We start from the raw sequence: 18,984 nt of genomic DNA, 5'->3' as shown, positions 1-18,984 counted from the left end.
AGGAATCGGGGCACATTAAACAATACATTCGGAGATGCTATCTTTCCTAGAAATTAGGATGTTTAATGCGCCGAAAAGGCGAAGCTGTTGCAGTTGGCACACGCTTGAATATTCATAAAGATAAGCATCTGTAACACGAAATAGTTATGTAGACACTCAATCGGGCTAGACTAGAGGAAGTTTCTATTAACTAATTTGACTTTTTAATTAAATCGAGGTTTGGTAATGCTTCGTTGTCTTCCAATCGTTGGATCGCGTTTAACATGTTTTGCTATCATCCTCGTCCATGAAAGAAACAATAATAAAACAGATTATAAGTGATAATGACTGAAAATATTCTGAAGCGGATAATCATCAAACGATTTGGCTAGTCGCTCATTTTGCGCGCGTAATAGTAAGATCGATTGCTCCAACTGCACATTTCCTTTTATCTCTTCATTATTATGAGCACGTCATAAAGATGCGACACAATGTATATTTGCACGTTCCACATGATGCCGCTTATTAGTGTAATTACCTTATTAAAGTATCACAAACTTATTATCAAGTTTCTCTAAAGATGTTATCAGAGATCCTCTCCTGACAATATACACTTAGTTATACTTAATGTCGAAATATGCGCATTAAACTGGTTATTACCCAATTTAATGTTATTTTCTGTTTGTGAACGTCCGAGAGAAATAAAAACAAGAGTAACGGCGGTAATTGTGGGAGAAAAGTGGAAAACATTGGAGCTAAAATTGGAATTCCATTTCGGTTGGTGTAGTTAATATTGGCAAACGTTAAATTGACCACAATCGGGCATCAACAAACCCAAAATGGAGTTTGGGAGAGTTGGGTTGTTATTATTATTGTCAATTACAATAGGAATTGTGAATTTTCAAATTAAACCCGAATGAGTTTCGGGGGCGTTGAATCAGCTTCAAGCAGCAGTGAATTAGACGGATCAGGTAGCCGTGTAGCATGTAGCCATACAACCGAGCACTCGTGACGTTGCCTACAGTTTATATGAAGCGTCAGTTGCAGATCTCTTTGAAGTCCGTCGAGCCTGAGGCGTCGCGAGCGTCGTTCCCCTATCCCTCCACCTTCCTCCCGACCTGCATGCAAATATTCTATCGAAAAACACACCTAGAACAACTGCAGAGAAACTACACCAAAGAGGCATGATTTCGAAATTTTTTTATTTCCCCCATATGCAATAATCACGTTTCCGGATTCCGCTCGGCTAATTCCATACATCGCATTAATAGCAACCACTTGTGCATCTGACTTTGGGTAAACCAAACAATCGAGGTACGAGCCGCAGCACCCTTCAGGGGTGGATTTAGGGCTAGTGCACCAGTTATGATATAATAATTCATAAGTACACACGTTCATATGTTACATGTGACCGATCCGACCCCAACTATTAGCAACCCCCGGCGCTCGCCCCAAATCAATTTGTGCAATTGGTAGGGTTGATGATGAGGACGATGGAGATGGGAAATTACGACGTTTGCATAAAGGGGCCGCATGATTAAAAACTCGTATAGTCGAGCCGGGAGATTTGCAGATACTCTAAATTACGCCGAGCTGAAATCACGCTGGGGTGCGCTCGCTCTGAGGGGTGGAGGGCGAAGAGAACGCGGTGGTATGTAGTTTATTGTTGTCTAATCGCTATCGGATCCACCATTACAACTTATTTAGCCCCTTGGAGGAGTCGCGCAGACAGTAAATTCCGCGTTTGTTTTAAAAGTCCGGTGGATTTAACGACTGCATTAATCTCTCGTGTAGCGAAATCGTTAAACTGATAGCGACGTGGTCGCTATCGAATTCTAACAATAAACTACACTTCACGGACGTGTTCATTTTCGTGGAAGCACTAAATCTCACGGTCGTAAACGCATTCGTGTAATTAATGCAATCTTATCTATTAATTACGAATTTCCACAGTATCGTGTTTTTATTTGTGAAGATTCCGCCGGGGATCTTGGTCGCAGTGGGAATATCTGTGGGGTCCTTACATGGTTGCACTAGTACCAATTAAATGCCAACGGTAACAATCTCGGCGATTTTATCTCTCTCAAATGACGAGGTATATTTCAACGACACTTTGTAAAGACACTGCTGAGAATTTCACCGGAAAAAAAACGCTTGCGTAGAAACTGCATTTCTGACGCTCCAATTACAAATTGGTGGAATTATTCGTAGGCTGTAAAGGGTGACATTTTGAGAATAATTAATATCCTTGCGTAGCAGGCGTAGCACACAATGGCTGACGGCGTCGTCGATGGTTGCGTCGAGTAAGGCGATATGTTTAGTCACGCGCGTTCCTTTGATTTGCATGTCGCTAAACTAGACCAATTACATGTCTCTATCTGTCCGCTTTGAAACGCCGCACTTTTATTTATACATTTCGTTACGGATCGTTAACGCAAAGAGATTTAGGCAGTCCCTGTGTCTATTCTCTTCAGTCTTCAAAGACAAATTAGACACGTCATATTAATTATCACTAGCGCATTCACAACTACTGCCAGCTAGTTCGACAAGATACTGTTTCCAGTCATCATTATCTCACGACATTTTTATTCCCGCTTTAATTAGAACTGCAGCTGAAATGTCAGTTTGGAAGTGTCTTCATTGATACGTTAATCCACGATTTTTATTACCACTTGATCAACGTCAGATTGACGCTCTTCAAATTTGCGAAATTAGAAAGATAACGTTATCTAGATGCACACCCAAGTGTCTGTTTGCGTATCGATGTTTTGGTACTTCTTCGAAGGAGCCCGACTCCCAACAATTCTTGGCAGTCGAACGATGTAATTTATTATATAAACGACACAAAGAAACCTTGTTAGTTCTGAGAAGAGTGGCCGTAGGCCATCGGCAGAGCACCGCTTCCGCTCGGACCTATAATTATCAAACCCACACACATCCAAATAAAATAAACCAGCCCTAACGAGTTCCTCACCTAATTACGCCCGACTTTTGGTGGTATCAGCGTCACTTTTACATCCTCAAATGTGCCTTATTAATAAATGCCAATAAGTTGGGAGCGTCCGCGACGCGGACAAAAACTGGCCGTCATAAAGACCGGCGCAGACTGGCCGGTTTTTTGTTCGACACCCATCATTAAACCATGATTTATGGGAAGTACAACCAAAAAAGATCCTTGCACCACTAAATCGAGAAGAAACAATTGCACTCTGCTGGTGGGGAAGATAATCAATCACGAGCAATGAACGCTTAATGGCAGATTTGCATTCAAACAACCTACCAGACGATACGGAGGTGTTAAGCGTTTTTGGAATAGCGGCAAATTGCGCCAGCGGTTGAACAATTGAGGCTTTGTAATTAGGGAACTGGCTGGGAGTGATGGTAGTTTATTACGGCCCATTGGGACTATGTTTATCATTTTAATTGTGCCAAGCATTCTTTCAAATTGCGTTTGACCGATGAGGTGTTGATATCACGGATCATAAATAAAATCGTCAAAAGGCATATCCTTCGGCTAATGCTGCGATTAGTCGGCGTCGCAACCTTTCAAATGTAATGTGCGGTTCTGAGAAGACCCGCCAACTAGATAATTACATACCTGCAAGGTACAAGATGAGGAAACAGCTCGTCATCAACCGGGAGGTCTTATTGTGGCCCTAATCCGAGCCTTCGTGGTTTGTATGTGTACATACCTGTTGTCTAGAGCACGGTAAATGGTAATAATAACAGCATAGTAATAGGGGTATCGCGTGAGGTGACGAGGTGTGGTTGAAATAATTAGCGCATTAGCCCACTCCGCCCAGGTAGTTCACGCAACGGCGAAATCTCGACGACCCTTTTAGGGCCAAAGCCTTCGACTAAATTAGACATTTTTTCCAGGGTCAAGTTCTTGTTCAGAAACGGGCTAAATTTGCGAAAGTTGTCTAGTAAAAGTGAATGAGTTTGAGGGGTCAGGTGGAGGTGGCCCCCTCACTCTTCAACGACGCGCTTCCAGGCGGCGACGCTCAAAGGCTTTATAAATAACATAACACAATCTAGCAGCGACGCATCTGTGGAAATTTTATTAGTTGGCGAAGACGCCGACTCTCTTAGCTTTTACAATTCTGGGACGGAAGACAAAAGGAAAACTGCGACAACATAACAATAGGTGTGTGTAATGGAAGGGACGATTTTTAATGATTATGATTATAAAAGAACTCGGAGCTGACGAGCTGCTTGCAGGAAATGCTGCTTTCATTATTATTGAACACTGCATTTTTGCACAAAAGGATACACGTACTTACCACATTCATGTTAAATCGACAGCAGGATAATACGTGATTTATGCTAAAAGAGTGAATTTTATTTTCATTTAACATACGCTGAATACAACACAACATTAAGAAAATAGATGATTGATGAGTTGTATTTTTTATTATTTATTATTATTTGATGGATGAAAATACTTGACAATTTTGCAACAGCCCCAGCTCGTGCCGGCGGGTAATTAAACCCCAAAATTCGTCGTCATATTTGTATCTGATGCGAATGCTTCGCATGAAGCGGTCAGTAATTCGCGCAATGTGTAATATCCAGGCACGTATTTGAATTCCTGGAAGTCGTAACTATTCGGGCGGGGCGATCGTTCGGAATTTCATCAGCTCCGGCGACCGGAAAGGCATTGCGCTCTCCTCCCTGCTTGCGCCCGGAGCCCACCCGCTCTCCGAGTCCAGCGTAGGAGAGCCGTTCGAGTGTATTGTAATTACCCCATCTGATTAAAATAACTTCAAAGTGGGAATCTTGTTATTAGATACTTTCGGTACGCGACGTTGTCTGCATTGGTGCGTGGCCCTTCCGTGCCAATAGGCACATGCAGATTATCTCTTCCCGAATTATAGACATTAGCGCGAAAACTTACACGCGGCTCACCTTCTAGTGATCATCGAGAAGAGCGACGGTTTTGGTTGTCAAAGGGAAAGGCGGTAATTTGAATCGGAGGAAAGTTAATTACTCTTGGGCTTTCTAGTGCAGAAATCGGCACTACCATCCCAACTATCCGCTTATCTTGGATAAATATTGCAAATATGATTTTCTGAAGTTTGCGGTGGAGAGCATCTGCTTCGGACAATCTCATTTATTTTATAAGTCGAGGAAAGTGGCAAAGGACTGTTAATTAAGTTTTATTTTGCTGAAATCGATCTTTTATCACAGCCACAAAGGAGAAAAGAATCTGTCAATCTTCTTCTCAGAATTTTGCTTCGGGCAGCTCTATCGAATTCAGATTGTACCGTGCAGACGAAACCACTTTAATTGTTTGTGGATTTTTCTTTCCTTTTGAGTGGTCTATTTCAAAGTTTCGGTCGTGTAAGATGACATTAGACGCGGTGGTGTGCGCGTTCCTTTATTTGTTTCCTGCGACACTAACAGTACACAGATGTTGTTTCCTAATTAAAAAAGAGCGCATTCTGTGCAGTACAAAATGATAACCGACGCGTTCGCTCACTAATTTCAACTCGAGAACAAAACGAAAAATCAGGCCATGAATTGGAACAAAGGCGCCTCGCCAGCTCTAATTAGGACGCATTGTCGAGAGCTGCGTGCTCAGTTATATTTTAAAAGAACAAGTCTTCAACTCGAGTGTTGAATTTTACCTCGCGCTCTAATGACTTAACTGAATTCATTACATCCCGACCGGCACCCTCCCACACTTTACCTGCCTCTTTAGCGTATGATGATGGCAAGGAGGCCCCGCGTAGTCCGCGCGAGTTCCAGTAATTAGCTATCTAGCGTTCAAATTAACTTTTTGCGTGCTCTTGGCATCTTATTAATCCAGACTTGCCCTCGACAAAAACTAAATTCTGCACCAACTAAATTCCATCTGCCCTCTAGAGCAAACTCGAAGCTTTCGTTTGGGAGGCTTTCAGGAAATCCTCGGCGCCGCTCAAACTGAAAACCTGTAATTTACCCGGACAAGCAAGCTATAATTACAGCTTTTCAATTTTCAAAATTGATCGCTGCTATTACAAGCTGTTACGTATTAAACGTTTTGCCAATAGCTAAACGATCCGGAGCTCTAGCTACCGGAACGGAGCCCTAGGGCACTCTCGAGCCATTTTTTTATTCATTTTCTACGTACGATAAGTTGATCAAGAAAATCCTTTTTATTTGGTTTAATTAAAGGAAAAATGCATTTCTCCTCTCAATTTTAATCATTCATTCTTGAACAAACTCCCCCCGCACAAGGGCGCTCTCGCCAGTTTTTCGGTCGTGGAAAATGGTGGCTGCGCAGCGGCGCATTAATATGTATTAACGAATTGGGAGTTTGTAGAGGGTCGAGATATGGTATGCATACGCTTCGTGTCCTGCGAGGAGCGATTATAACGGGCTTGGAATGTCTAAATGAGCATTGAGATGTTGTAATGGCGCCCACCCCCAGCCCGATCTGATTTGGGGGGCGGCTTCCTTTGATCTCGCCGCCCTCAGCCTCCCTCACCCTTCGTCCTTTGCCTGAGCGTTGCATCTTGTATTTTGCAAGTGACTCATCAATTTGGTTCAATTGCGCGCATTTCAGTCTTGCTTAGTTTTAATTTAAAGTTGGACACATGCTGGGAATTCGCCATCTCCGCCCTTTAGACGACGCACAGAGGATAATTAAGAATAAATATTTGCTATCGCTGACATGGATAAAAAGGACGAGCAAATATCGTCGTAATATGAAACGACTAGGTTCTTTCAGGGTCTAATTTATTTGCAGAAGAGAAGCGCTGATTGGACCCATTTCGCTTGTGATATTTTGATATAAATTACCTCACTATTTGGTTGACCTGCCACTTTGTGGAGTTTCGAGAGTTTGAAATATTAGACACAACAATTTTGTTCATTGATGCGATGTGACGTGAAGGTGGAGACTCTCTTGCTTGTGCAGGTTCATCTGGATTACGTCTTGATTGTAAACTAGACGAGATTCTCGTGAGCGCCAAGTCACCGAAAATTTAACATCATCTCCAAACAGAAGAGTAAACTTGTTTATTCCTCCGTCCATCCGTCTGCCCATTGTATGCTGATTAGGCACTACCGTAGCCATACTACCTGCGGTTTTATTGTCAAAATATGAACTGTCACTTGTACCATGGCAGTACCTACGACCATTTCCATCCAACAATAGCTTATGCAAATCGATCTCTTTCCTGTCTCCAAAAGGAAATTAACGGTACTGTATAAACGAATCGCGAAAGTGCAAGGGTATTAAAAAGACGCACGGAACGGGGGAAATGGAGGAAACAGGGGATTTGTCCAAGGAGCCATAAATGGATTAGGGCGACGAGCGTAAGGACAAGCAATCAGGATAATGGTCCGGACACTTATCCGGGTCCGGATGTGGTCAGATTCCCGTGTTTACCTTCTCCAATCACTCCAGATCACTTCTCGTATTTGCTCCTTTTCCCGCATCTTTCGTGCTACTAAGTCGACAAATCAGCCTCGAAACCAATACGGGGTGCGTGAAAGAATAAGCTCAGTGTGCTTCAATGGAGGACTTGCGAAAGTTTCTAGTTTGCGCTCAACCACGGATTTGTTCTGATTTTCAAGCCTCGTTTACAATGTTTCGGAATTTAAAGTTGGAAAGTAGCGGAAAACTAAGTGTTCATGTTTCTATTTTAACAAGTTTAATATTTGTTAAATGAAGCAACAAAACATTTCGCTACGATACAGTACATTCGTATTTGCTGATTTTGATCAGAACTGAAGGAATCAATATAATTAATTATTTATGATCTGCAAATATCATGAAGTGTAATTTCGTTTTATTAGAAGGAAATCACTCATAAAGTGTGCATCAATTATTATTATTAAACCGGAATACATTACAGGCGTTTTCTCACTTTTGCCTCAAGTGTCTTGTAAACTTGTTGTTTTCCTGCGATCGTGCAATGCAGAGCTTCTGGTGTGCGTGTTGTGGGAAAAGCATAACGAGTCGTCATCGCTTGGTAAAAGTTGTGCGACTAAGCTTAACGACATAATTGGTCCAGTTGGGGGTTTTTAATTTGTAACTGTTTAAATTTCGCTGTGACACAAAGAAGATGGTGGGTGAAGTGAAAGGGGCGTGTTCCCTGTGACGTTTGAAACTCAACACTTTCCAAGGGCATTGTTTTTCAACACACAAAGCTCGTGTCTGCGACAGAGCCAGTGCTGATTACCTGCCACCGTTTTTTAGCCTGTCAGTAATTATTTTTATAATTACACAGGTGTCCCGTGACAATGGGGCTGAAAGTGGAAAGTGTGGGATGGGGCTCATTAGCAGTTGCCGGCTCGGCATTTCCTCGTTAATAGCAAAATTGCAATTACCCGGTAAATTTTTCGTATTGATCCTGCAGGATTCCAAGTTAGGGGTCGTGAAGGGGTTATTGTCGGGCATATACCTGACGTTGGGGATGAATACCTAATTCCGCAGTTCATCTGGACGCCTCTCTGCCGTCATCAAGCCGTCAAATTTACATTTTAAACAGGCACGAGGCTTCTTTTTAGTCTCGCGCTCTCGTTAAATGCAAATGGCCGCTGTAATGAAGCTGCCGAGCGCGAGCAGATGAACGAATAGAACAGGACGTGGAGGAGCCAGGAAATGGATGACAAAGCCAACGAGACCAGCCTTGAGAAGTAAAAATAATTCGGCTGCCGAGAAATAGAAACGGAATTACAAATACGGCATTTCCATCTCTTCTGCCTCACGCTAAATTGTTTTGGGGAAGAATTTAATTCCGCACATTTGCAGAAATATGCTCATCCGAAGCGTTTCTTCCGTTTTCTATCTTCTATTATCCTGACGGAACCGGAATATTACTGACTGAATCATGCATGCATTAGCCGATCTAACATGAGGGATGGTATTCTATTTGGCGAGTATATTAATTATCTGCTAGTGGAACTGTCCCTCTGTCATCGAGGGGGTCACTTCTGCTAAAAGCACGCCATGCGATCTTTATGATTGTGGATCGACCATTGTGTCGCACAATGAACAATGTTTTATACACCCCCTGTTGACATAAGGTTACGGTATTATCCTGTGCCTGTCAATGCGACCCTTTATCTTCGCTACTTTCCTATCTCTATGATATAATGCTATTTACTTTATCTCTTTTTCATCGCTAGATACAGCTTAAACTGCTTTTAGCTCTTTATTGAAAACGGCGAGCATTCAACCGGACCAGTTTTAAAACTTTTAGACCACCGTCTGTCTGTCTGTTCATCCCAGACCTTCTTCTTATATTTTTTAAACCAATTAAGCTTTGGCAATGTTTGATTTTTTGTGATAACAGAGCTCATTATAAATTTTTTGGGGTGTCATCTTAGAAATTGAAAATAGCGTAGTCAGTCAAAGCAAGTTGGGCGATTACTTCCAATAAATTCCAGTAAAACTCGGTACTGAAATCGCCTTTCGCATTTGCAAGTCTCTTTATCGTGTTTTGTATTATTCCTCCACCATTTCCGCGCTCCCTCTAAGCCGAAAATATTAAAACCTGCTTTTCTCTTTTTAGCATCTTAAATCTGAGGCTTAAAACCGCCACGTTTTTTTTTCTAGCACAACGCGCATCTGCGTAGATAATTTCCTGATCCTTTTACTCTATAAAATTGAACTTTTTGTGGAAAAGCGATCACATTGGTGATTTTTCCGCGCATAATTTCCGTGCAAGCGTTTAAAATAATACCGGCGTCTTTTCTGGGAACCTTTTGGGCGTGCGGTAATGGAACACGACAGAATAAATAAACAGACTATCAGAAAACGCATTACGATTCTCAATTATACAGGAAACAACATATTGGAGAAACAGCATTTCAATATCAAAGGCGGCGATGTGCCCGTTGGTACGCATGTGCCAGCCGGAGCCCAGCGATGCTGGACCAATGACTCCGGTCGATGCGACTCCGGGCTCCGTTCCCCGCTCCGGGCCCGCCCATGTGTAGATGAAGTTATCACGTCGTGCTTTTGATCTCTCCCTGAAAACTCGATGCCCATTTTCCTTAAATAACCTAAGCTGTTCGCGGGCGCCTCTGCGTTTAACACGGTAAAGACGCTGCCGACGACTAAGCAACACCCGGAACTGCGTATCGACGCCGCTTTGTGCGTGTGTGCCTTCTAACGGCGTTAATCTTTGTTTGAAACGACATTTTTTCCTCTTATTTATTTTTTTTCAGAATGGAAATGAAAGCGATGGAAATCTGGAGGAGCTTTTTCTCAAAGGTTTTGAGGTTTAATAATGTCGATCGTGGGTCTACGATCGGGTCATTTGGATTTATTAACGATTCAGAAATTGTAATCGCTAGAGTTCGTTACAGTTAAGCGAGTTTAACGATTTCCAGCTTTAATTACAACTTCATTATTTGCGGAGGACTAAATTCTGGATTGGGAGTACATGTCCTGGCTTCAATTAGTTGCAGGATTGCTGCTTTCCGGATATTTGCGCAAAGTTTGATCAGCTGAAAGTATTTTTGGAATAAAAAAATCTATTTTCGGTTTTTCCTTTATTTTTAGGCCCTAAAAGTATCGTCCAATATTGGGTTCCATGTTTTTAATTTTTATGCATTCCTTTGAAAGCTTCTAGCTCACTTTTATTAATTCTTGGCTTTATGAAATTTCAGGTTTTCACATACAAATGTCCTATTTCAATTAATTTTCGGCGTGCTACTTTTCTACATCAGCCCACTTTTTAAAGACCATAAAATAACTGTTTTTTACAAAAGCACTATGAGGAGGCGGACCGCGGTCTGTTACTCATCATCACTAATAAACCGAAACGAATCGCTAATGTTAATCTGTGGGTTTTTGCTGACCTTAAAATCAAATAAGTAAACGGCAGTTTAGATTATTAATAACAGGTACAGTAGTTCTGTGTACTCAACAAAGTGGGCAATTATTGTGTGGGTGTAGTTAGGTGTAGTAACGCAGTCACGAATAGAAATTTCCAAGTAGTACTAACAAAAAAGAATCAATTCATTGATTGCCGGGAAAACTATCAGAATTGTAAAGCTATGGTCGCAAAATCTACTATTTTTTAAATTGTTTTATCTGGCTTATAATTTTGACTCATTCATAAAATGGGGAATGTGAGAGAAAAAAAACATTTGAAACAATCAACTCGATCGCTTATTCTTGCATAACTTTTCATTGGTTAAATGTGCAGTGTTTTGCAGTTTTTTAACTCCGGGAAAGGGAAAGTGGAATGGGTGTAATACCGAAGATTCAAACAGCTTGTTTACGAGCGTTTCCACATTCCACTTAATTGGCTCTTTTAAATGAAGATTTCCCTTTCTTTTACAAATTGCACTTATCTATGCGAACGTGAATAACAATTTGCATGTTCCGGCGCGCTTCGCAAAGCTCTTAAAAAGCTCAACGGAGGAGCAATAACGTCACGGCCGAGTGCGGTTGCGGTTTCCCAAATTTCGGTTAATAGAGTAAAAACGTTTTGTCGTAATGAATTGGCTCAGTTAACAATTTGCCGCTCTCTGGTTACCAGAATCCGAAGCGGTCGTCCACGGCCTGTCATTAGTCGGTAAGAAACGCCCCAGTTTTATGCAGTTATGTGTAATCACACACGGTGTTGATGTGTCAAATACAGCATGTCAGGAGTCACCGTGGCACGCACACCTACTATCCATCCACCAATTACCTCGTTATCTACGTCTCTTCTAACTTGCATTGCTTCATTAAGCAAATGCTGCTGCCTCCCGCATACAACTACTTCATCCTGGATTAAGTGAATTTGTTAACCTGATGTTAATTTTAACATGCTACGATGAAGAAAATTGCTTTCATGTCATAATCGTCACTCTTGACAAGTTTAACTACTGTCATTATTACAGTAATTACTATTGTTAACGACACGTCGGTTTAACGTGACTTTCACACTGCCACAGTACAATTGTACTTATTACAAATAAATATTGACTATTACAATGTACATTCATATTAGCATGCATAGTCCACGTCCCGCGATTATACCTTAATTAACGATTATATACCAACGGGCGAACTTTATCATGATTATTTTTCTGAATATTTAATAGTCGCTGTTTCGCAGCCCTTACATCCGCATTTCTAATCTTGGGGACGGTTCGCTCATGCGCTCGCTTGGAACAGTTACCATAGCGACTGCCTCCACTGGGATACGAAAATGTGTCTATACAGGAAAACTGTAGGCATATGTTTTGCGAGATAATTATTGTTTCACATTTGCCGGTTTCTCATTCTTGGACGTTTTAATTAACGAGGAATTGACTTTTGCCGGTGGTGGAATTTTACAAAGAGAAGAGGCACGATCATGGTCTAAACTTTGCTTCTTTTCGAATTACAACAACTTCTCTTGAATATTAATACCAAAAATCAGTTCTTTCGGTTGGACTGTGAGGCGGTGTAAATAATACAGTAGCCTTGCTTCAGGCTTCGGTGAATATTTGATAAATTTATCTGTTTCTGTTTTAACTGTCTCTTTATTTTATCGTTGTAGTTTTATTATCTAATGGGCGCCAATTAGCAATGATCTTCGATGCATTATGCATGTGCATAACGAAATTATCGTTGTTTTTCTTAACACGCAAAGAATAAAATTATTACTTATACTTCTAAGGTGTTGCAAATGTATTGTCTTACGTGGAAAAAACAGGATTTAATTATCTGATAAGGATAACACAATGAAAACAGTTAAAAATGATTTATTAAAACGCGTATCGTTTTGATTGAAATAAAAGAAATTTAAATTAACGAAGAAATTGTAAGCAACAATAATCTTAATTGGTCTTTGTATCATAATGCAAAATGCCTCAGAATCTTAGATTATACCACAAGAATTATTATCCGAGTGTCCCTTTTGAATTACGATCCTAGTGTGGTCAAGGTGGGAGATTAATGCAGCATAGTTGGACTTTATAACGTGTGAAATGTGATGTTTCATAAACGAGTGCTTACAAAAAGGTTAACGTAACGCATCGCCACAACGTAATTGCAGTACAAGTAGCAATCTTGGTGAGTAATTAATTGCCATAATTATTAATAACCGAGCGGTTCATTGTACGTTTACCATTATTTATCTCGATGCCGTGCACCAAGCCGGCGATACAACCAATTTAAAGAATTAATTAAAATTAAGTAAATCGACGCTATTACCGTTGCGGTTACATTTATTATTTATTACAACCAGCCGGACTACAAAGACAAGAATAAATTCACTAAATTGATAGAAATACCAACATTATGGGTCTACAGTCGGTTAAATATGGAACTGGTGCATTTATGAATAAACATTCCTTGGATTTATTTGTGTACAAGTTCCGCCGCCACTCCACCCCCGTACACTTGCTTCCGGTTCGGTCCTTTTGTTTATTCATGCACCACCACCACCTCTTATCTCCGCGTCACGTTTGATTTGTCTCCTTACGAAGTATTAAAAATTTCTTGTTTGTTTCAGGCCAGTAAGATGGGACTGGCGCCAACGGGGCACCCGGGCGCCGCCTTGCCTTTCTTCTGCCACAACGGAGACCCCTTGTCGCAGCCACCACCGGCGCACATGGGAATTCCACCCTACCAGTTGGACAGCAAGACCGCGGGTTCCATGGGTGAGTACGGGGGTGGTGCCGCACCACCACAACCCATCAGCCCCGCCGACTGGAGACGACTCGGTCCGTTGCTCGCCGCAGGTACCCATTGAAAAGACGATCGCCGCCGTCCATGTAAGTTGGCGGCGGCGATGTAGTGGTGGAGGGGTAGTCGGGTAACATTTTTGCACTAATATTGGAATAAAGCACCCTCCATATGTTTCATCCATGGCATTGCTATTTGGGGCTGCTTTTTTGATGGGTAGTTTTGGCGGGAGCTTTTAGTAGAAAAAAGAGAATTAAGTTAAGTGGGGGGTGTTCGTTTTGTAATTTTAAAAGTGGAGTTTTAATCCACAAATTGCATGTGGGGTGACACGAACTATAAACATTACAATTTTTAAATTAGAGCCAAGCGAATTTTGCATAATACATCTTATTGCGTGAGGTGACAAAGATGCATATTTTTGCATACATATTTTTGTATTTGATGTCCATAGTCTCGTAATGTTATTACCCGTTGTTCCATGCTTATTAATTTTTTTAATTCATGGTAAATTGCTGTATAGATAAAAACTTTAATTAACGTTAATAACTACTCCAGAACACTTTATACTGTACACACATGTAGTGTGAATATTTTTAAGTTCTGCTCCAAGTGCCGCATTTGCTGTGCGCAGGAATTTTAATCGATGCTCATTTGTGTGAAGTATAAAAAAATAATACAGTAGATTCTCGATAATTTGAAACTCAAAGGACCCGGCAAAAAGTTTACATTATCGAGAGTTCAAAATAGTGTGAAAATAGTATATTCTACTAATTTCACGTTGCCAAAATATCGTCAAACTTATATTTTGTAAACTATTAATTCTTCTAGTGAAACAGATTGATGTTACGATGAAACTTCCAAGAACCCTTTATTAAAAAACATAATTCAAAAAAATGTTAAATCTGATTTTAAAACTGCAATGAAATTTTTAAGAATGGCTTGTTCAGAAGTTTTCTGTTTTTCTTGTACGCCCACACGAGGGACTTCAATTTAACGAGAGTTTGGGAGGGAAAAATTCAAATTATAGAGTGTTAGCGGGAAAAATGTGCTGGATTTTACTTCAAATTAACACTAAAATACATTGAAATTTTTCAATTAATCAATAGAAATCGAGGGGACCGGGAAAAAACTTCAAATTATCGAGAGTCTACTGTATTGCCAATAAAAGAAAATTTATCAGTCAGATACCTTACAAATTTTGTACCTGTAATCTATAACCGTTTAAGTCACGGCGAGGCCAGAAAAATGTCAATTTACTGCTCGATCGAGTGTTAATTATCCTTCACTTATTGTTGACCTATTTCTAGAAAATTGAACTCGCTTGTGGCCATTCCGATTTCGCAATTTCCGGTCGGTCACTTCGCAGGCGGTCATCCCTGTGCACGTCACCATCGAAAAACTTCTCGTTTCTTAAAGGAGAATGCGCCATAAAAACAAATCAATTGGTCGGCGAGCAGCCCGTTTCAGAAATATATGTTCAGTCGCATACGGCATAATGAACAATTAAATTACAAATACACTGCTACCCAATTACCGTTTCCTGCAGAGCATACCGACCGCATGCAGGGTGGCGGAGTCGAGAGGCAGCCAAGAATCAAGCTCTCGAACACACGCACCCAATTACGGGTTAATTGATACGCGCTGCAAGAAAGAACGGTTCAGACGTATACCTACTTGCAAACTCACTGTACCTTTTAACGGAGGAAAGCGTCGGCGACGTTGACGTCGCGGTTTTATAGTTACCGTTGCGGTTGCGTCTGGCGCGTTAACGATGCGGTCCATACGTCACCTCGGCAACGAAACCATCTTTTTGTCTTTGCAACAAGACCACAAGACGGAGTCGTTACAATAAACAAACTTCAAAGTGGAAAGGCCGCAAATCACGTCTTGCTTTTCTCCAACTACGAATAAAAGGTTGCCTAATTGGCGAACTTCGAACTTGGCGATACGGAAATCTCCCTAGCTTGGATTCGATATACCTCAAGGACATTTCACTGTTCTGCTAATAAGCATGCAGAAAACAAAAGAATAATGAGCTACGCGAATGGGCGGTTTGGGGGAGGCCGAGCACACTCAGTCTTCATTAATCAGAATTATTATTTCGGAGCTACGTGTCCGAAGACGTTCAGAAATTGTTTTAATAACATCTATCATTCCGTTTTTTGTAAACTCATCGATAGCCGAGTTCATTCAATTCCTGAAAGATCGCTATCAATTTTGCGGGGTTGTATACAAATTCGCCGGCCAGGGGTGGCGACACAATGGGAATGCACGGTGCGTTGCTTTTCAGTGGAACTTGTTGATCTGAACAACGGATATTGATGTACGCACAATCAGAAGCTCTCGGGGACTACCAATATTTAATATAGCAATTTGTTAATGGAGCTTCGCCGGCGCGCCCTTTTAATCAGTTTCGGATTAGAAGAATCATAATCCGAAAGCGGTGTTGTTCACTTTAATCCTCATTTTTTAGTTTTTACTGTCTGGGGATAATAATTGGAAGCTTTCATAAATGCCGTGTAAGCCCGCGCTGTACAAGTTTTCATTGAATTATAAAAAGCTCCGGTGCACAACATTTCGCAAACAAATTTTAATAATGTACGCGCTTGAGACGCATTAATTTTTTTCGAAAACAAAAAGGGACGTTCAAAAAATCGGACGCTTTGTGTGAGAAATGCTATTAAATTTCGCGGCGGCTAGTCGAGAATTTTCAGAGTGACCGATTTTGGGACGGAATTCTTGACTTACAGTCAACAAGTGTCGCATTTGGTACAAAAACACAAGTAGATAAATTAGGACACCAAAGGCAAGTGAAACCTGCAGAGGGCAGGTATTGAAGTGGTTGCCATTATCCTAATTATCTTGGTCGTTTGCATATCGCGCGCCTCCTCAAAGGACTCGAGGTGTTTTCATAATTCGCGAGAGGAGAGTCTCCTTTGAACTGGAATCTAATTTTCTCTCATCGCTGCTGTTCTGTAATGTTTAACGTGTTGTTGATTTTTCTTTATCTGCGCTAGGCTGTTTTAATTGTCTCTTCTAATATAAGCCTCGAACGCCGCTTAATCGATATCGAATCCGTTTTTTCTGTTTTCTCTACACACAAGCACTGTATACTACTAAATGCTCAGTTCCAGAGTGTGGTTTCATTAGATTGTTAATTGCCGAGCTGCATGTCCATTCGGGCAGAATCCCTTCGAGTTCGGGTCGTATATGTGGCCAGGACGAATGAAAAGGGGGCGATCATTATTCCCAGCACGTGTCCTTTTGGCCTTTACGTGGGTTTAATGACTAACCAAATATTGCACTTGACGAGCCAGTGGAGCAGGATAATTCAAATTGCAAAAATGCGAGTGAGGCCAAGAAGACCGCGAAGAAGTTCTAGTAGGAAAAATGTGTGTAATGGCAGCAACTTATCAGGTCTTTTTTACTTAGAGCTAATGAGTGCTCGTCCGCGCTTTTCTTTTTTCCCGTCTAAATAGCCACGTGTCGTGTTGAGCTCGCTGGTGCCTTTGCGGGTTGATAATTAGTGAGCTTTTTGTCATTGTTACGACCAGCCAGCATGGTAATGCACGTGCCATTTTCGGCAATTATAACTGCGGTCTGTAACAATGAGCCCTCTTCTCTAATTGGAACTGTGACAAGCCGAATTCGCGAATACTTCCAAGGAAGCTTGTGGAGTTGGGCCCGACACATTCAGAGTGTTTGCTTAGGTGGATATTGAGGGAGGAAACAATCAATTCACTCAGATTGAATCCGGGAAGACTATCAAATGACAAATGTAATAAAAGTCCGAGTTCCCCGCTGTCATTACAATAAAACGGCGGGTTTAAGCCGCGTGTAATTGTCAGCGAGAGGGTTAGACTGCCAGGCAAGCAAGGCTCCTTTGTCAACGACAATCGATACGAAGGGACTTTCACGTATGTGAATATCTACACTGACATCCTCATCATTTTCATATGGAAGTGATGGGGCAGGTGCACCAGGGGCGGACTACAAAGCCTCCGGGAGATCCGGGAGAGACACCTAATATTTGGTCCACTTTGATGACCAAAACACATGAAATACACTCGGAAAGATCGGGTTTTCCAGCACGTTTGAAGTAAAATAGTGCGAGTCCACCCCTGCCGGCCCCCTCGTCTCAACCCCACTAATCGCGTGAATGAAAAAATAAAACCCTATCTATATCCTCATTGAAAAAATAGATCTGAATCCTACAAGTTCACGTGTGCAATCAATTTTTCATAGGGTCCTCCCCACTTAAGTATTAGTTTTCACCGGTTTCTTTTGCAATATCAAGCGATCCGCCCACCCATTTTCAAATGCCATAATTTTTGCCCTCAGACCTGAGTTTATGTCATAATGTTCCTTCTCCGTTAATTTTTCATGCAAAAAAATTATCTCTAGACTCTTTATCTTTGGTCTTTTTCCTCCAACCGCGCGTTCTTCGATCAGTGCGATTATTACCCGTTTAAGTGGTGTTTATTACCGCAGGAAAAGATACATCCGTTTAAAACAGAGCTCAAACTTACATTGAACAATAAATAAGTCTTTATTTTAATTGTTTCAATGTAAACAATGAGTGAATTGAAGTTTTTTCTGGAATTATGTTTGAGGGGATGTTAGGTTTGTTTACTCGTGACGAAGCGACAAGAAAATTCTTATGCCGTAAGTTAATTTTTTCCAACATCGTTATAATAATTTGTGCAAGACGATACTCTTCGTCTCCATCCCTATTCGCACCGAATCAATTTTCGAACAATTTACATTTAAAGTTCGGGACGTCGAAAAGTAATTGGCAATTATCCGAAATTGTCGTTTTTGCGAGGAACTAGGCCGTCATTTTCCACGTTTTCAAAATGGGTATGATACAGGTGATTATAACTGTTACAAAGTCGTCTTTTATCTTCCACTTCCGGCTGCAGTTGTTTTTGGCAGAGGTTCAAAATTGCAAGTTTGAAACAATTTTTCAGCACTGTGTTTATAAACAAAATCAGAGTCAAGATTGTAGTTATTTGTGAAAAATGAATAAGCTAAATTCAGTTTCCCATATTCTCTGTGTTTAGAGATTTATCGTGAAAGCACATTATGAATGGTGTCATTAATTTTCTGGCGCCATTAAGTTCACATCCGTTTGATTTGAAAATTAAAATAGATAGTCTGATTTATTTATCAATCTCAGACGCTGGATGTAAGGAACTGTTCGATATTCTATTAAATTGTCAATATTTGTCACTGGAATGGAATGGACTAATTTATCTCGAATGGGCGATAAGTTGAAGAGAAAGTGTCCAACTTGAATTCTCCTTCACAACCTGTTTAATTAAATAAATAACAATTAACACAGAACTTTGGTCATCATTTTGTAAGAGTAACACTGCTTCCTCATGAGCACAAGC

General features: G+C 41.0%; 1 protein-coding gene across 3 annotated transcripts in view; it reads left to right on the top strand.

Annotated features, from left to right (window-relative positions):
* Positions 1–18,984, top strand: part of pan (transcription factor pangolin) — an 85,012-nt gene that overhangs the window by 54,614 nt on the left and 11,414 nt on the right. For 2 of the 3 annotated variants that reach the window (XM_088029257.1, XM_088029255.1), the window contains exon 4: positions 13,416–13,644. In XM_088029257.1, coding sequence (XP_087885383.1) covers positions 13,416–13,644 — 229 coding nt within the window. The remainder of the gene's footprint in view (positions 1–13,415; positions 13,645–18,984) is intronic. The other variant, XM_088029258.1, reaches the window with a different exon arrangement.

Source organism: Gnatocerus cornutus, chromosome 2 (assembly GCF_029298725.1).
Source record: "Gnatocerus cornutus isolate USDA-ARS CGAHR chromosome 2, icGnaCorn1.1, whole genome shotgun sequence".
NCBI lineage: Eukaryota > Metazoa > Arthropoda > Insecta > Coleoptera > Tenebrionidae > Gnatocerus > Gnatocerus cornutus.
This window is presented reverse-complemented; position numbering and strand designations above follow the sequence as displayed.